Source organism: Chiloscyllium plagiosum, unplaced genomic scaffold (assembly GCF_037043375.1).
Source record: "Chiloscyllium plagiosum isolate Xiang-an unplaced genomic scaffold, Cpla_swu_hap1 HiC_scaffold_41, whole genome shotgun sequence".
Classification (NCBI taxonomy): Eukaryota; Metazoa; Chordata; class Chondrichthyes; order Orectolobiformes; family Hemiscylliidae; genus Chiloscyllium; species Chiloscyllium plagiosum.
The window spans coordinates 28608624-28627888 of NW_028270179.1; the positions used below are offsets into that span (position 1 = coordinate 28608624).

Below are 19265 nucleotides of genomic sequence, written 5' to 3' on the forward strand. Positions count from 1 at the left end.
TCTTTGGACCCCCTACAATCTTCTCTATTTGGGAATCCCCTCAAGTCCCGGCAGAATCCCTGATCGATAGCACTCGCTCTAATCCTTGTCACTCTCCAGATTGTACTACACTCACTTTTAATATCAGCTCATTCAGTCTCTCTATCCATCTACTTAACTCCATATTCTTCTCCAGCTCTTTCACTCTATACTATGAATATTCACTCTCCCCTTCGACCTTCCCTAACGACGGTACCACTCCATTTTGCGTGAAACCCTCTGTGTATGCAACTGTCTGTGGCCTGGAAAAGCTGCCGCACTCCACAGCCTTCCTGTCTATGTAAGCTCCGGAACATACAAACATTCTTATACATGTAAATTTCTTCAGTCATTACACCTCTCCATATCTCTGTTAGTTCTTCCAGTCTTGTCTCAAAAACACTCTGCTCTCTGTGTGCCCCTCTCTGCCTGCCGCTCCCTCCACCCATCCCTATACCTGGAATCTAATCCAACCTGCTCTGTCTCTGTAATTTCTTCATATTCCTCAAACCCTTTCTCCCACTAACATTCTTGACTGCTTATAATCATCCATAACTCTGTAACATCCTCGAGCCCCTGAACGCCGCCCTAGCTCTGTAACCTCTATCCATCCCTTACACCTCCACAATTACTGAAACACTCCCGGATTTGCAACGAGACAGATGGAATGACAGTATTAACTGAAGTGAATTTCTATGAGCGAAATGTCAATATGAAGGTGTGGCTGCAGTTGACCATGGTTGGGAAGTGAACATTGGAGGCTTGTCAGAACTTAGGAATGGTAGGGAGAAAGCCAAAGACGGTCCAGTATCGTTCTGAAAAAATGATGCAGTCAGTGAATTAATGAGACAGCCACGTGGATACGAAAATCAAAATACAGTTTCTATTTGGATGGAGCTGAAAAACAGCAAGGGGAAGTAACTGTTGCAGGAAATCGTTTATAACCTCCAACCAGTGATGGTAATGCAAAAATGGTTACAATCAGGAAATTGCATGTATTTGCAACAAAGGCAGTACAGTAACTGTGTGTGACAGTAGTCTACATTCCCACTACATAATTAGTGGGTATCAGTTCTGCAAATTATGGAGTCCTAGATTACATATACCTTTCTATAATAGCGTATCAAGAGAGGCATCAAAGAGTCACTAAGAGCCTAATCTCTTGTAACGAGAAATGTCTAATAATCTTATTCTAAAGAAGCTTAGTGAGCAGAGAACCGTAATGTTATATCATGTTTCATTGAGTTTCAATCTGATTAATAAGAACATTTAGCCCGTTGAGTATTTCTAGCATTCAGTGAGATCATGGCTGGCCCGATGATACCCAACTCTACTTTCCTAACTTTCCCACGTAAACCTTGTATCGCTGATGAATTAAATTCTGACCATCGCTGATCCAAATATACTTAATGAACCAGCCTCGACAGCCCCGTGTAGTAAGAAATTCTGCAGATTCACCATCCTCCGTCTGAAGAAGATCTTGCTCACGTCCATCATGAATGAGTGAGCCCTCGCTGGGATTTTATGCCTCCTGGTTACACGTTCTTGCAAAAGGGAAACCAAAGGTAATTATTGCAGACGACAAGAAAATCGGTGGAGTCATGGATAATAAAGAAGGATATCAAAAGTTGCAGTAGCATATCGATCAGCTGAAAAGATGGAAGGAGAAATGGCAAATGGAGTGGACCTTGACAGGTATGAAATGACGCAGTTTGTGTGGTATAATGCAAGTAAGTTACGATACTGAGGGCCAATGATATGCAGAGGGATCTTGGGCACATCCATAGTTGCCTGAAAGTGGCAATACAGATGGGAAAGGTGGGAAAGAAAGCACACAGCATGGTTGTCCTCATCTGTCGCAGGACTGAGTATACAGGCTTGCATTTCATGTTGAAGAGCATTTGTGAAGGCTATAAGAACACATACCAACATATTGTCTGTATTAGATATTTAAAGAATCTGTTAGCGACAGGACGAGATTGAAAAAAATTGGATTGCTTTGCAAACTGTCACAGGCTGAGGGGTGAAAGAGTCCAAGTATATAAAATTAATGGAGGGAAGGGCAGTTTGGATCGCCGGAATTTCTTTTCCAGTGCAGAAGTAACAAATGCAAAGGCACATAAGATTAAGGGGAAATTCGAAAAGTTTAAATGATATATGCGAAGCAACTATTTTTCACAGAAAGTGTGGACAGTGCAAAGGGAGGCAGTAAAAGCAGAAATATGAACAATTATTTTAAGTGGCATTTAGAGAGACATGTGAACAGGCGGAGTATATACAGGTATGGATCACGTGCAAGCAGAGGGGATTAGTTTAGAATAGTACCATGGTCAGCACAGTCGTCCTGGGCCGAAGGGCCTGTTGCTGTGCTGTACTGTTCTCTTTTCTAACTCCGCAGCATCGACAGTGCCAAAGTCCCTCAGAATGTTGGTTGCTTCATTCAGTCTCTCTGTCATTCTTCAAAACTCCAATGAGGTCAAACCCGATCAATCCACCTCTTTAATTGGAAAATACTTCTATTTCCAAAATCAGTCGACCCAACCATCTCTGATGTGCCTCCAATGCAAGTATATCTTTCCTTAGTACAACCGTACTGTTCATAAGTTTGTAGATATGGTCTGACTCTCCCTTTGCATAGTTTTCCATTACCTTCCTATTTTAGACTCCCTATTTTGTAATAAATACCATCATTTGATTTGCCTTCTCTGTTACCTGCTGAAACTGGAATGCACCTTTTTTAAAAAATTGATAGACAGGATTCCCAATTCCCTTTGTGCAGTCAGTCTGAAACCAACCAGTATTAGCCTGACAGTAGGGCACGAGCATACAGAAACATACGATAAACGATATGGCGATAAATGACAACTGAACTTATAGAAACAATGGGAGATGCATTTTCTTAAAGACAATTTGTTTTTGAGCCAATTGGATTTTATTTGTTGGTGTGAACATAAATGGCAGAATATATAAGTTTGGGGGAGGTGTGTTGTGGTGCGAGGATATGGTTTGTTTGCATTTTCAGTTGCCTGTAGACAACTTTCAATTCGGGCTAATGAAGAATTCGGGAGAGAATATGGCCTATTAAAGATCAATGAGGCCGTCCACGTGTGGAACCAAAGGCGATGGGTGAGATATTATACAAACAAACAAAAATACTGTCAATATTTACAGTGGAGAATGGCACTGTTTCACTAATCTGATTGACACTTTAATGTGGCGGTTAAGAGGTGGATGAAGGCAGAGCGGTAAACGTGGTCTATATGGACACCAGTAAAGCGTTTGACAAGGTTCGAAAGGGTGTTGAACATGTAGTCAAGACGAAGAAAGAAGCTTACTTTAGGTTGAGGAAGCAATGATCAGACAGCGCTCCAGAGGATTACGTAGGGCTGCATGAGGCTCAGTGGTTTGTACTGCTGCCTCATAGTTCTGCCCATCTTACCCATCTCCTCTGGTTCGACACGTGGATGACTTCCTTGATCTTTAATAGGCCCTATTCACTCCAGAGTTACTCTTTAGCCCTAAATGAAACTTTTCCAAAAGCTTCTGAAAATGATAACTTTTGATTAGATTCCAGGATCGATTCCAGACTCGGGCGATTGTGCGGAGTTGCACATTCTCCACGTGTCTGCATGGGTTTCCTCTGGGTGCTCCGGTTTCTGACCACAGTCCAAGGAGTTTTAGGTTAGTTAAATCAGCCATGCTAAATTAACCATAGCGTTCAGAGATGTGTAGGTTGGGGGTATTAGTCAGGGAAAATGTGCAGTAATCGGGGGGTTGGGGTGGGTGGGTGGAATGTGTCTAGGTGGAATACACTTTGGAAGATTGGCGTGGAGTTGTTGGGCCAAATGGCCTAATTCTATACTGTCGGGATTCTATGATGGTAGCAAGGAAGGAATTGAACAATGGATTAAAGACGCATGAAAAAGGTTAAGGAAAACTGTAAGGCATTTTAAACTTTTGTGAGGAACAAGAGGATAGCTAGTGTGAGTGAAGGGCCGATCAGGGAGAGTGGAGGGGACTTGTGCCTGGCGTCAGTGGAGGTAGGGGAAGTCGTTAATCAATACTTTCGCTCAGTATTCAGTACTGAGAGGGACATTGTCGTTTGTGAGGATAGCGTGAAACCGGTTGACGTTAAGAAGGATGATGTGCTGAAATATTTGAGAAAGATAAGGATAGGTAAGCCCCCGGGCCAACCGATATATACTCAATGTTTCTACACGTTTGTGACTCGTCCAGAAAGTACATTTGGCTGTCTGGATACAGAATTGGCTGGCCCATAGAAGACGGAAAGTATTCAGCCTGGAGCATAGTGACCAGTGGTGTCACACAGAGTTCGGTTCTGAAACCTTTACTTGCTGTGATTTTGATAAATGACTTGAATGTGGATGTGGAAGAGTGGGTTAGTAATTTCGGCGATGACACGAGGGTTGGTGGAATAATGGATAGTGTGGACGGCTGTTGTAGGTTACAACACGACATTCGCAGGATGCAGAGCTGGCTTGAGAATTGGCAGGTGGTGTTCAATCTGGTAAAGTGTGAAGTGATTCATTTTGAAAGGTCGAATTTGAATGCAGAATACAGAGTTAAAGACAGGATTCCTGACATTGTTGAGGAAGAGACGGATCTTTCTGTCCACGTCAATAGATCTCTCTAAGTTGCCACCCAAGTTGAGAGGGTTGTTAAAAAGGCGTATCGTGTTTTGGCTTTCATTAGCAGGGGAATTGATTTTATGAGACGTGGGTTTATGCTGCAACTCAATGGAGCCCTGGTTAGACCACACTTGGAATATGTTTTTCAGTTCTGGGTTGCCCCTTCATTAAAAGAAGGATGTGGAAGCTTTAGAGTGGATACAGTGGAGATTTACCAGGATGCCGCATAGACTGATGGCATTCCTTATGAAGCAAGGTTGAGGGAGCTAAGCCTATTCTCATTGGAGCGAAGAATGGTGAGCGGACGCTTGACAGAGGGGAACAAGATGATGAGAGGAGCAGATATATAGTGAATAGTCAGCGACTCTTTTCCCATGGCTGAAATGGCTATCACGAGGGGACATACTTTTAAGGTGATAGGCTGCAGGTTGGGGTGGGGGTTTCAGAGTTTCGTTCTTTACACAGAGTGGAAGGTGAGTGAAATGCACTGCCAGTGATGTTAGTAGATGAAGATGCATTCGGGATATTTAATAGACTCTTGGATTGCCACATGGGTGATAGTAACATGAAGAGTTCGTCGGTTACTTTGATCTTAGACTATGACAAAAGATCGGCATGTCATGAATGGCAAAAGGGCCTTATTCAGCACTGTTCTATGTTCTGTGATCTACATTCCATATGTTAGACTGCGTAATCAGTTCATATCAATGTAAAATTATTCAGCATGCAGGAGGAGATAGTGAATGGGATATAAATGTGACTTGAGGGTAGGAGACAGAGAGTGATTGGAGACATTTTCGTTTTCTGACTGGAGGCATGTGACCAGCGCTGTAGTCGCTGCATTCATATTTATGATTTGGATAAATGATTTGTTTGGAAATATTGGTTCCTGGTTTAGTTAGTTTTGATGGTGACATTGAAATTGGCAAAATAATGGACAACAAAGAAGGTTATCTTTGATATAACAGGCTTAACAGTGTCGTGGGCTGAAGTATAGTAGATTGACAGGGAGCAGAGGGCTGAATATTAGCAGATGGAGTTTAATTAGATAAATGCGAAGTGTTCCATTTTTGTAAAACAACCGAGCGTGGAACTTGCACATGTAATGTACGAGCCCTGGGGAGTGTTGTCAATCAGAGACCTCGGGATACAGGTACACAGTTCTTCGAAAATTGTTTCCGACGTTTACAGACTGAAGAAGCAACCATTTGGGACACTTACCTTCATTGGTCAGAGTACAGACAAGAGGAGTTGAGATGTCATATTGCGGCTGTACACGATGTTGGTGAGGCCACCATAAAGGCATTGTTGATCATTGGGAAGAGCTCATTTGGTTCACTTACGTCCTTTAGGGAGGGGCATCCGACATTCTTACCCAGTCTGGCCAACATGTGACTCTAGACCCACAGCAATGTGGCTGACTGCGAGATGCCCTCTTGATGATTAGCACTGGGGCAAAGAATGCTGTTCCAATTAGTGATTCCAAATCCCATGAATGAATAAACAAAAGTACATACTTTCCTCCCTACCTCTGTAAATACCTCCAGTTGCAGAAACTCGTACTGTCTTTTATAACAATTTTCAGGCCCTGGCCACTCTCTGTAACGCTCTCAGCACCTCCAGAACCTTCAAATCTGACTGGTCCTATTGAGTTATTCAACACTGATAATGATTCCACTTCCCACTGCTCTCTTCCTACGAGGAGATCGCATGAAATCGCTTTAACACTTACTTCTGAGACTCTCTCTCAGTTCAGATTTGTTCGTACTTTTGGCGATCTTCTAAGCCTCATAATGTTACATAATCCAAATGGGCTTGACTGAGGGATGGGTGAGATTTACTTGCTGAGACTTTATATGTTTCAATTTAGTTTCCTTTTGTTGAGTTCCTTCAAATGTATCCCACCGTTCATTTGCAAACATGCATTTCAGTCCGTTTACGATGTTTACCTTGGTCAGTTCTCCTCTCAAACTCATGTAATTTGATATTTTTGATTCTAGTTGTAGATTGTCCTTTTCTGTGATTCAGGTTGAAACTTAATATTCCTTTAAGCTGCACTTTATCACAATTACCCGGAGGATCTCTCCGTATGACATTACTCATTCACTCAGCTTCATACCACAACGTCGAAATTGAGATAGTTGCACCCGTAGCCAATTGTACAATGTGCTGTTCAAAGAAAAACTGACAGGAACATTCTTTGAACTGCTCTTGAAATATCACTCTTGACAGTATGATTGTCATAGATTATACGAATATTAAAGTTTCCCAAAACTATAACAATGTCTTTGAAAATTCCAATTAATTCCTGTTTCAAGCAGTGATGAGCAACAAAATGCTGCTAGGTGGCCAAACATTGTTTGCTGCTTGAGTGTCTGGCATTTAGTAGCCAGAATTTACATTCATACTCACTCTCCTTAACGATCTGAGGCCAAACGCTTTCTGTGTTATGCATTTGTTAACCATTACTGTCAGGGTTAAACATTCTGCTTTCCCATTCTGTCCGAGTCTCGGCTAGGTTTGTACTGTTCATAGTTTGTTCACTCTGTAACCACGTGTCTCTGGTATCATATCTCATTTATCTCTGTGCCACAAATCCATCTACCTTATGGCAGAGACTTTGCCCATTCCAAAAAAAACATAACTTACTTTTTCCCACATTTCCTGTCACAAACCTATTTGCTGATGTGCAATTTTAGATAAAGTCTGTTCCTTCCTATTCCTGTCTGCTTGTGTACAGCCACATCCTTATGCTGTTCTGATGCTTCATCTTGCCGCTTTCAATTTGGAAAGCTCCTTTCACGTGAACCCTGCTCCTGCATCCTCTCTGTCAGTGTAAAGTCCTGTCCTTAAACCTACAAATATGATTGGCCAGGACGTTGATCCCAGCACGGTTTCAGTGGGGCCATCCTAATGGACATTTTGTTAAAATCACGTATCGGATGTGGGTGACACTTGTTGCTCAACATTTATATCCCAGACCTTGCTGCCCTTGAACTGAATGGCCTGCGAGGTCATTGCAGAGAATAATTGAGAGGCAAACATTTTGCTGTGGGTATATCTTGTAGATCATATAAGGATGGCAAATGACCATCTCTAAAGGACAAATGTTTGGATTTTTTCATGCATTAACAATGGGTTATATTTATTTCTGAATTGCTAATTAATATTTTTTAAATTACTGATTTTAAATTCCACCATACTCAGTATAATGCACGACCGCACTATAGGAAGTATGTGGAAGCTTTGGAAAAGGTTCAGAGGGGATTCAATGCCATGTTGTAAGGTATGGAGGGAAGGTCCTATGAGGAAAGGTCGAGGGACTTGAGGCCATTTTCAATGGAGAGAAGAAAGTTGAGAGGTGACTCAGTTGAGGCATATAATAATCAGATGATTAGATAGGATGGAGAGTGCGATCCCTTTTCTTCACATGATGATGGCTAGCACGAGGGGACATAGCTTTAAAGTGAGTGGTGATAGACTTAGGACAGATGTCAGAGGTAGTTACTTTCCTCAGAATAGTAAGGGTGTGCCTGCAACATTGGTATACTCGTCAACTTTAAGTGCAGTTAACTGGTAATTGGATAGACATATGGACGACAAAGGAATAGCTTAGGTTATATAGGCTTCAGATTGGTTTCACAGGGCTGCGCAACATCGAGGGCCGAATGGTGTGTACTGTCCCTTAATGTTCTATGTTCGATATTCTAATTCCATCAAAAATCTCCTTGTCCCAAGTTAGAACTTGAACAAGGGGACCGGTTTTATCCCTCTCCATAACTATTTAAAAATTATTAGAAGAATGGCCACAGTTCCCAAAGTGTTCTCCACCGTCACCTCCGTCACCTGACCCGCTCCATTTCCGAAGAGTGTTTCGAGTTTTGCCCTTTCCTTCTCGGACCCTCTATACACTGTTAGAGGAAACTTTCCTGAACATACTTAACAGACTTCGCCCCACCTTAGCTCTTAATGCTATGTCAGTTCCAGTCTATGTAAGGAAAATTGAAACCCCTACAATGTTAATCCTATTATTCCTGCAAGTCTCCCAGATCTCGCTGCATACTTTTGGTCGCCTAATTCCCATTGACTATTTGCGGTCATTTAGTACAACCGCAATAACATCACCATCCCCTGCCTTTTTCTTCGTTCAACGCAGAAAGCTTCACTGGATGATTCTTCAGTTATTTTATTTCAGAATACTGCTATGATACTCTCCTTAATAGTCCTACCTGAAACGTCGACTCTCTTGCTCCTCAGATGCTTCTTGACCCTGCTGTGTCTTTTCCATAGCCACGCTATACCAATTCTGAATGCTCCAGTATTTGTTATCCCAAATGTCTTCTCGGTACCTTTCTTTGTTAACACAACCGCGCTGTTTATCTGTTATAACGTTGTCTCAGGCACATATTCCCCTCAGGTCATGAACATAACCGGTCTCTCAATGTTTTACTGATATTAAAATGCCCGATCAGTATTTACAGAACGTATGCTTCCATTTATAAACGAGAGAAGCATGTTTATGTTCCGATAAACTTCTGGAATTGTTCCCATTCCAAGACAGTTTGAATGGTTACTCAAAACTCATTTACCAGTTCCAACATTCATTCACTCAGTCACCCACTCGTATCCCATCGAGAATGTGTAAATGTTAGTCATTGTTTTGAATTGAACTGAAAGACGTTGGCTAGAGCTGTTTGTTCAGTGATTATGATTAATGTCAGTCTCTGTGGATACTAAATATGTCGCTGGAGGGTTTGCCTCCCCTATTAATTAAGCTACTCGGTTTAATTCGTTATTCCATAATATGAGCGGGAGCATCACTGACATCACTTTCAGCGATCAGCAGCTCCAGCGAGTGTGGAGGTTGGAGGGAGGAGAGATCAGAGCCTGAGAACATCCGACTGGAATATTACAACAATGGACAGGAGTTTATCTTCGGGTCTGTACTGGCTTTCTCAGACATGGATATCATTACCAGTGCGGATCTATGATGTACTGATGGTTATTCAAGGTGGTTATTATCCCACTCTCGCTATAGTTGGTGTTCCTGGTAAGTCAGTCTGTCTTTTTAACCAGTTTAAGCTGTCCTGCTTATCATATTATTTAAGATTTGGCCCAGTCGAAGTCAACGTGTTCATTTCCAATCAAAAATTCCATTCCTTACAAATTATAACTAATGAATATTTACGAATTGTTCACCAATATGCGAGGTGTAACTAGACTGTTCTAAAAATCTATAATTCTTTTAGACCGAAACAGATTTACATCTCCATATCATCTCCACTCACTAATCCTATCCAACAACACCACAATGATATCGTACTCTCCTCCACAGCCTCAGTGCAACTTCTGAATAAAACATCATTTGCATCTTTGTTAAGTCTGGATTCACCTGCTCCATGTCCCTTCTAACCAAGTGTCCATAAGAAAGTAATTGCACTTGAGATGTTAACTTGTTGTTTGCAAAGAATTTGTTGGATGGACAGACAGTCATTGACTCAAAATCTCGAGGCACAGAATAATAATCTGTTGACATTTTATGACCGAAATAGATGGCATTTAAATTAAACCATAATCTTTTGTTATAAAAATCCAATCTGCTTGCCCCATGTCATTTGGAGAAGGTTATGTGTCATCTTTCCTGGCCAGGTCTCCATCTAACTGCAAACCCACAACAATGTGTTTTACTCTTTACTCTCCTGTGGAATAGCTGAACCAGCCAGTCAGTTCAAAATAGCATACCATGTTGGTTTGACCAGAACGGCACACATCCCGTCAAAGAAGATCAAAAGGAAGGATAGCTCCCTTCCTCTGCCTGTTTTCGATATTCCCACAGTTCATTTCCATTCAGACAGGTGGCCATTTTCAGTTTCAAGTGTATTATTTCCGATTGAGTCTTTATCGAGAGTGCAGTGCATCCTGATAGAGACCTCTGGTTCTGGTTTTATTGATGCTGGTGTACAAACGTTATAAACTTGTAAATTCCACGCCAGTCGCACTGCACAGAGAAAGAATGGCTTTACATGTCACATGAAAGAAACAGAGATGGCAAAGTGATTAAAAAGATTTCCTGCCATCGTCTCTGAGAGTGTTGTTGTGACAGTTTCACCAGACTAATCCCTGGCATGCTAGTACCATGAGGAGTGAGTGAAGATTATTCTGGAGCGCTGTGAGGGAATAAGAGGGGAATGGACAATCACTCATTATGTTCTAAGTGGACTCTGAGAAGGTGATAATTACTTTGGTTTATTTTTTGCCCGGTTTACATGATTCTTGACAGCTTAATTGCCACTTCGGACATTCCCCGTACTCCATTACACCTCGTTTTATCGATTGAAAGTGAGAAAAAGTTTCAGGCTTTGAATAAACTATCCCCATGTGAACACAGTGCAGTTGGTGTGTGAGCCTGCACTGTACGTCATGTTAGGCAGACTTCTAAAAACAGCCACAATACCTTCATTCTAAAATAGTTAACCATTCCCACTACTTTCCGACCTGCATGGAGAGCATGTGTCTGTCTTTTAGGAGATGTAAGATGCCTCCTTGAGACTTGGTGCAAAACATTTGCCTTCTTTCCTTCCTTCCTCACTGCCAGCACACCACGTTAAAGTATCATGTGTTCCCCAAATAATGGAGCCAGGATAGACATCATGCAACCCTCTATCATTGGAGTATGTGCTCCATTTGTGTGTGATGTTGGAGCATCAATGACATCATCCTACTACAATTCCAGGGATTGACTAAACTTTACTGAATGTTTGTGCACAATCTTGCAAAAAGGGGAAGAAGTTTCAGTGAACATCAGACTGTCACAAGGCATTTGACCGCCTGAAAATTGTGTTAACCACTACTCCAGTATTAGCTCCATCTGATTACGTGAAGGCTTTCAAGGTAATTATTGATGCCACTGATGTGGGTGTCAGTGCGGTGCTCCTTCCAGATGTTTACGAGTGGATAGAAAGGCCCATCGGGTATTTTTTCATGAAGTTGAACATTCATCAACAGAAATATTGAACAATTGAGAAGGAGAGTTTGAGCTAGGTGTTGGCATTGCAACACTTCAGAGTTTATATTGTCAGCAACACATCTGAGACAATCGTGTACACTGATAACAACCCACTGTCGTTTGTGGAGAAATTTAAGGATTAAAATGCCACCCTGTTTAGATTGAACTTATTGCTGCAACCATTCAATTTGTCAATTGTGCATGTGGCAGGTCTCGAACACGTGATTGCCAATGCGTTGTCGATATTCAAATGAAATATCGAGATGATTGTGGTGTGTGTGCCACGGCCTAAATTCGAATGTGGTTGTGCGTGTTTGCATGTGCATGGTCAGTGTCATGTATAGTAATCAATTTTGTTTTGAAGGGTTTTAAAAATGAAGTCTTCTTTGCATATACAGTAGATGGTTCTTCTTTTTAAAAGGATAGGTGTCACGAAGCTAGTCCTTTTTCTAAAAGCTGTTTCTTTTCTCAAGGATACTGTGTGCTTCATTTTTTGTCAGAGGTCGTAGATGAAAATCTTTACGAAGAGATATTTTTGTTTATACGTAAACAAGCCTGGTCAGTCCTGGAAGCTGAATTTTTGTTGTGAGGTCAGTCCAGTTCAGCCTGTGGGCTGTGTAGAAATGGCCTGGTAGAATCCCCCTCCTTCTGCCCTTCTACTTTATGCCTGTGGCTCATTTTTGTTCCGTTTATAAGGGGTTTGTTTATTGGGACAACTACGTATTTTCGGTACAGCCTAATTATGTCCAGTTTGGATAGACTAAGTTCTGTCGGTATTCTATATTCTGTTCTTTGTGTTCCATTCTGTAGTTTTGTGAGTAACCTTATTGTCTGAAGTACAACTTGGTAGTCAACCTGGCTAACTTACTCCGGGTAATTTTCACTGTGCACTTACTGAAACTAATAGTAAAGTTATGGTCTGAGCTGCCTGCTTGAGAATGTTTTGAGTGGTCTGCCCTCGTCCATAGCATTATGCATATGCCTTTGTGGCTCTAGTGTGCGTGTTAGTCTATTCTGTTATTTACCAATGTTACTGTGTAGTTCTGTACGTGCATCTCTCTACAACGAGGCATTTGTTGTTTTGTGAGTGAGAGAACTGTCGTTGGAATTGACAATGGGTTTAAAGTGAGAATGACCCTTCAATGAGTATTGCTCCTTACACGGTCAGCGGGACGTGGATGTTTCAGAATCTCCACATGAGCTGTCCCAGTTCTCTCCGGCTCATTCCAATGTCCTTTCCAAATGCTGGGGGTGGGTTGCGGGGGAGAGGGAACGGATATCGGGGACTCCATCACTTGGTTTGGACATTTCTGTCCATTCTTAAGCTGTTTACCATTTAATGGCAGAAAGGAACGGTGGGTGTGAGGGTGGGAGTTGGTGAACCTACCATTAGTTCTGGTATATGGGGGAGGGTGTTGGACGGGGGAGAAGTTTGGACTCAATCAGTTGACAGTGTTGCATCCATGCAGTTTTGTTCGTGCAGAAGCATGGCACACTCATCAGAGAGTGTAGGAAGGAAGGCACTGCATTGAATCGTCGTAGAATTGAGAGTGGTAGACCATGCACCTCATTCGGAGATAGACCATGAGCTTTGTTTTGGGGTAGGTGCTGAAAAGATGTACAGTGAGTATGAGGTCTCGAACACGTGAGTGCCAATGCGTTGTCGATATTCCAATGAAATATCGAGACGATTGTGGTGTGTGTGCCACGGCCTAAATTCTAATGTGGTTGAATACAGTGAATAGAGTGACACTTATCCTGGCGCGAGTTTATTGATGCTTGTCCTGTATTACTGGGAATTTCTTAATATCATGTGATTATTGAGTTGAGCCTCCGCGAATATCTTGTCCAAGACTATCAATAATAACGCCACAGGCCATGTCCCTCAGATTCCAAAGGACCAGTTTGGTGGAGTTTATACAGAGCAATGAGAAGCAAACGTTAGTGCATTGCGTTTCTGAACAAAATCAGTTTACGCCCCTTATACACTGGAAGTTAAATATGCAATTATTGCGGTTGTAGCAGTAATATTAGATGATTTCAGGTCGCAACTAAACTTTGTTAACTAAGTGTCAATTAAGACTGAAAAGATCAATTCTGTAAGTGTATACGAGGGAGGTTGAAAAATATTTTGTGAAGCAGACTAGAGACGAAATTATTTCGGATTTGGTGTTGTGTGCTCATAAGACCTAATTAATAGCTTTACTCTGAAGTAGGTTTTGATGGATAGTGACAACAGTGTATTGTATTTTACACAGCGCCTGCTTACAACTTAGATTTTTGCACATTCTGATGAAACGTCATGGTGACATTCTGATTAAACATCTGGAGGCTACAGAGTCAAGAGGCTACAGTGACTTGGGAAATTACAATATAAAATTAAGCGTTGGACAAGCAATTGTTGTTACTTACAGAAATACCGTGAAGTCTGAAAATACTAAAATTTCTTGAGTAAATACACAAAAGAGAGGAAGGTAACTCAATAATGATTAAAATACAAAATTTAAGGATTTATTAAATCAAAGGAAGCTGCTTCAGAAGAAATGCAGATATTGTGAGAAACTGAGAATTCTTTGAAATTGACGACCCAGACGAGGAGAGCCATAAAACCGATGAGGAAATAGAAAAGAGAACATGAATACAAATGAACAGCAAACACGAAGACAGTCTAAATCTCTGATTCGTATTGCAAGGAAAACAAAGGAAAAGCAATATCAAATGAGGAAATTAGTAATGCATTGTCGAGAAAAGGGAAATGGTAGAGAAACTAAGCAGTTGCTTTGCATTTGTATTCATGCAGGAAGATCCAGAAATTCTTTGAGAAAAAAAAAAAAATCAGTTGGGTATCTTTTTAGAATTACACAGCGACAGTGTGGAAACAGGCTCTTTGGGCCAGCAGGTTCACACCGACCCTTCGAAAAGTATCCCACTCAGACCAATTCCCCCACACTAATGCACCTAACCGACACATCACTGAACCCTACGAGCAATGTGGCACAGCCAGTTCACCCAAACCTGCACGTTTTTGGATTGAGGAAGGAAACGCACGCAGACACAGGGAGAATGTGCAAACTCTACATAGATAGTTGCCCGAGGCTAGAATCGGACCCTTAACTTGACACCATGAGGCAATAGTGCCAACAAATGAGCCACTGTATCAGACCTGAACAATGGGAAACGTAAAGTTAATCTATATCAGGGTAGTCTTTGAAAATGTAGCTGGATGAAAACATTGCTAAGTCTGAGGGACCAGATGTACTTCACATCAAAATGTCAGAAAAAAAAGAGTCACCTTAATTGTACTGTCGATGACAGTTTTACTTTTCTATACATTCTGCAAAGGCCAGAAGCCATTGTAGATAATTGGAAGGGACTAAACGTGATCCGACCATTTACGAAGGATGATGAGGTAGTGGGAGCAATTTCAGAGCAATGAGCATCAGTAAGGAAACTGTCCCAATCTATGAAGTAGAAAGTGATATCAGTTATTGAGAAATAACAGCAATATTAGAGGGAATCCGCATGATTTGTGAAAGGGAAACCAGTCTTGGTAAACATTGGAATTGTTTAAAGTCGTTACTTGCAGCATAGACAATGGAGAACCACTGGAAAAGGTAAATGTGGATTTTCAGAAGGCTTTCTATACGAACTCACACAGTTAAAATCGATTTAACGTGCATTCCGAAGGCTACATGTAAATGTAAAGTTAAATTTATTTATTCTTCATTTAAAGGAATCGAAATATGGAAGTAAGGACATCATGAAGTAGTTGTACAGTGTTTTGGTAAGACTGTACCTGGTGTATTGCATACAGTTTTGGTGTCCCAATCTAAGAAAGAATATGCTGATTACAAAGGAATTGCAAAGAACATTCCCCAAATCAATCCCTCAGATAGCAAGAATGTCTGATGAGGTAACTTGTCCTGTTTTCTCGAGAGTTTCAAAGAACGAGAGTCAATTGCAGTTCAAGTTAGAAAGTTCACAAACCCTATGCCAAGTGGAAATGTTTCCCTGACTGTCTATTACATATCTAAGGCAAATAATGGCAGTATATTAAAAAAAAAACTTCCCAGAAATAGGAGAAAAAATAAGTCTGATGAGAAAAAGAAATAGGATGAAATAAGTAAATAAACGTTTTTGGAATAATTATTGGTTTTGAATATAATGGGCAAAGACAATGTCAACATCGATTGATGAAATGGAAGTGATATTTGAGAAAACAACGGTTTGATAAACTATGAAATCACAATGGCTGCAAAACGCATGGATGTTCGGAAAATGTTTGATGGAGTGCCAATCTATTCTGCAAAATAAAAGCACCAAAATTGGGAATTATATATGGGCATGGTGTTATAATTTGTAGAGCTGACAGGACACAATAAGTATGAATGAATGGATCATTTTTGGAATGTAAGGCTCGTGGAGAGTCACAGTTATAGATGCTTGGGCCCCAGCTGCTCACAATACACATCAAACATTTGATGGAGTTAATCAAATGCAATGTTTACAAGTCTGCGGATGGTAATAGAATGGAACTGCGAGAGGGTGAGGAGGATGGAAAAAGAATCCAAGTTGATTGGGACAACTGGATTGAGTTGCCAAATTCGTGGCAGATGAAGAGCAATGTGTGTAGTTGTGACGTGGTGCAGTTTCGTCGGAAGAATTGAAAGACAGTCGAATATTTGGAAAGCATTTTTTTTAAAAAATGGTACTTTACAAAGGGACTTATGTCCCTTTTTTGTTTCTTTTTGCGCAGACCTCAGAGGTCCATGCAGGGCAGCGAGTTGTGAAGACAGAAGGCAATACAGGGAATGGCAATGGCACATGGACGAGTGCACATAGGCCCACCAATTGGGTAGCTATAACATTGAAACGGAGCTGGATATCCTTGGACAACAGACACTGACAGCAATATGACATTCACAGAAAACAGTTAGGAAGATAAATGATTTGTTGACGTTCACTTCAGGAGGATTTCAGTACAAGGGTAAGGGAATCTTACTGCAGCTGTACATGGCCTTGGTAAGATATCATCTCATACATTGTTCATTATTGTGAGCAGTTTGGATCTCCTTATCTAATAACGGGCACACCTGACATTGAGGGAGTGCTGTGAAGAATGAACAGACTGATTTCTGGGATGACACGCTTGTTGAGGGAGCAGTACTTTTGTCACCTGGGCCTCTATTCCTTGAGATTTACGAAAATGATTGGAGATATCAGTAAAATATAAAGAACACTGACAGGTTGAAACAGATTTGAAGCAGTGTTGACAATTCCCCATGCTGGGGCATCTAAAACAAGGTGCCATAGTGTTAGGTATGGGCAGGCCACTCTGCATTGAGATGAGGATCAATGCCTGCACTCAGAGACTGGTGAAACTGAGGAATTCTCTTCCACATAAGGCTGTGGAAAGCAAGACACTAAGTATGCAGAAGAATTTTGACCTACGAAAGAATTGAGGACAGAGCAAGAGTGTGGTGTGGAGATAGAGAATCAGGCATCATTATATTGAAATGTAGATAAAACGGTGAATGGGGAGGACTGCTGAAATTAATATTTTATATTTTCCCAACGTCAACCACATGAAGTGAAGTGTACATTGTTTGGGAAACGTCCATCGCGATGTTCGGCCATGACCGAGAATGGGGAAGCTGAAAGTGTTAATGACCTACTACTTTCCCGATGTATCCTAGCAGTTTGTTCGAAAGCTCTGTGAATTTGTTTCTGGCAGCTTGTGGGAAAGCTATGTGAATGTTGTCACAAAAATCTCAGATGCAAGGAATGAGATTTCTGCATGGTCAACAGGACTGTGTTTCCCAGTACCTTTACTGGTAGCAAGGCCAGTGCCAGATATTCTGTCCAGTTTTATCGTTTAAGATCTCCGAGCAGTTCAATACAATTCAGCGCCTTGCTTGTCTGTTTCAAAGACCGATGAAGAGTATATCACATATCTGTGTGACTGGAGTCAGGCCAGACCAGGAAAACATTTGAGAATTGCTTATGAAACTACATTCATGAAGCAAGGAGGTGCTTACAATTGATATTGGTTTCAAGGTCACTATTACTGCACCAGATTTTAGATATCCACATTTCATTAATTGTTTTTAACTTCCACCAGCTGCCAGAGCAGTCGTCTTGTCTGGATTAATAATCCTGTGATATATCCGATATAGCACCATTTCCACAAATGGATACGTAACGAACTGTTGTATAAAGTGGTAGAGGTGTGATCTAGAGGAATATGTATCAAAAGGACCTATTGGAAACCGTATTGAACAGGTTATTTCTGTGCTGCTTGACAGCTCTTTCAAAAAGTAATTCCACCGATTTGACTATCGTTTTGAGACTGAATGTGTGGTAGTTGGTCAGATTGTAATCATTCTCCTCTTAGGGGATTGGACATAATTGAGTAAGCTTTCCACATTGCCAGGTAGATGTCAGAGTTGGAGCTGGTTTGAAATAGCTTCCCCAGGGACACGGCTTGTTTTGCAGCAAAAGTTTTCAGTTTATTGCAGGAATTGTGTTAGGGCTCATTGTCTTTGTCGTATCTACTTTGTTCAGCTGTTCCTTTGTGTTCCATGCAGCGAATCAATTAGTTTCAAGACTGGCAGCTGTGATTTTGCGGACATCAAAATGAGGTTGAGGTGAATCACTGATTAAACACTTTTGACAGATAATTCGTCCTTGCATTTTACACTGTTGTGCAGGGATGTTTCATTACTTAGGGTTGGGATATTTGTGGAAACCTCTCCTCTTGTGAATTATTGCATAGTTCATCACGATTTATGATTGGATGTGGCAGAACTGCAGAGCTTCAATCTGATCTGTTAATCTTGGGATCAGTTTGCCCTCTCTTTCAGTTGTTAGTTCTGCTGTTTGAAATTAAGCAGCGAGATGCAGTAGCTGTAACATGTCGTGATCAGTTTAGTTGTTCATGGTTTTGATCGTGGCATATTCACACAGACTCTTCATTAAGCCATAGATCTGCTTGATGGTAATGGTAGACTAAAGGATTATCCCGCCCAAAAAATTACGGATTGGGTTTGAATGCAATTCTGCTTCTGTGGCCTGCATTCACTATTTGGTATTCTCTATTCAAGGAGGTTGGAAGAACTAGATCATCGAAAGCTTTTGCAGAGGGTTTTTGACCTCGAAACGAATTGAGAACATTGAAGAATTAATGATGAAACAGGTGTTATGATATCATAGAGTTTTAGAGCCATGCAATAAGCAAACCGACTATGCAGCCCAACTCGTCCATACTCACCAGAATTCCTAAACTGAACTGGTCGCATTTGGCTGCGTTTGATACATATTACTCTAAACCTCACATCTTCCACTTTCTACAACAGTTCATTACGTATACACTTTGCGAGAAAAAGCTGCCCCTTCGATATCTTTTAACTGTTTTCCCTCTCACCTTATCCTTCCGGTTTTGGGCACCCGCTTGGAAAAAGAAAGACCTTGGATATTCATCCTATCCATGCACTTCATGATTTTATAAACATGTACAACTTCATCCTTTAGTCTCCAGCATAAAAGGGCAAAACATCTCAGGTTATCCAGCCTATCCTTATGTCTCGAAATCT

General features: G+C 41.2%; 1 protein-coding gene across 1 annotated transcript in view; it reads left to right on the forward strand.

The window, feature by feature from the left end:
* Window positions 1–9584: 9584 nt before the first annotated feature.
* The window catches only part of LOC148138199 (putative G protein-coupled receptor 139), a 60682-nt gene continuing 51001 nt past the window's right edge, over window positions 9585–19265 (forward strand). Inside the window, exon 1 of the mRNA XM_087981880.1 lies at window positions 9585–9717. Coding sequence (XP_087838006.1) covers window positions 9585–9717 — 133 coding nt within the window. The remainder of the gene's footprint in view (window positions 9718–19265) is intronic.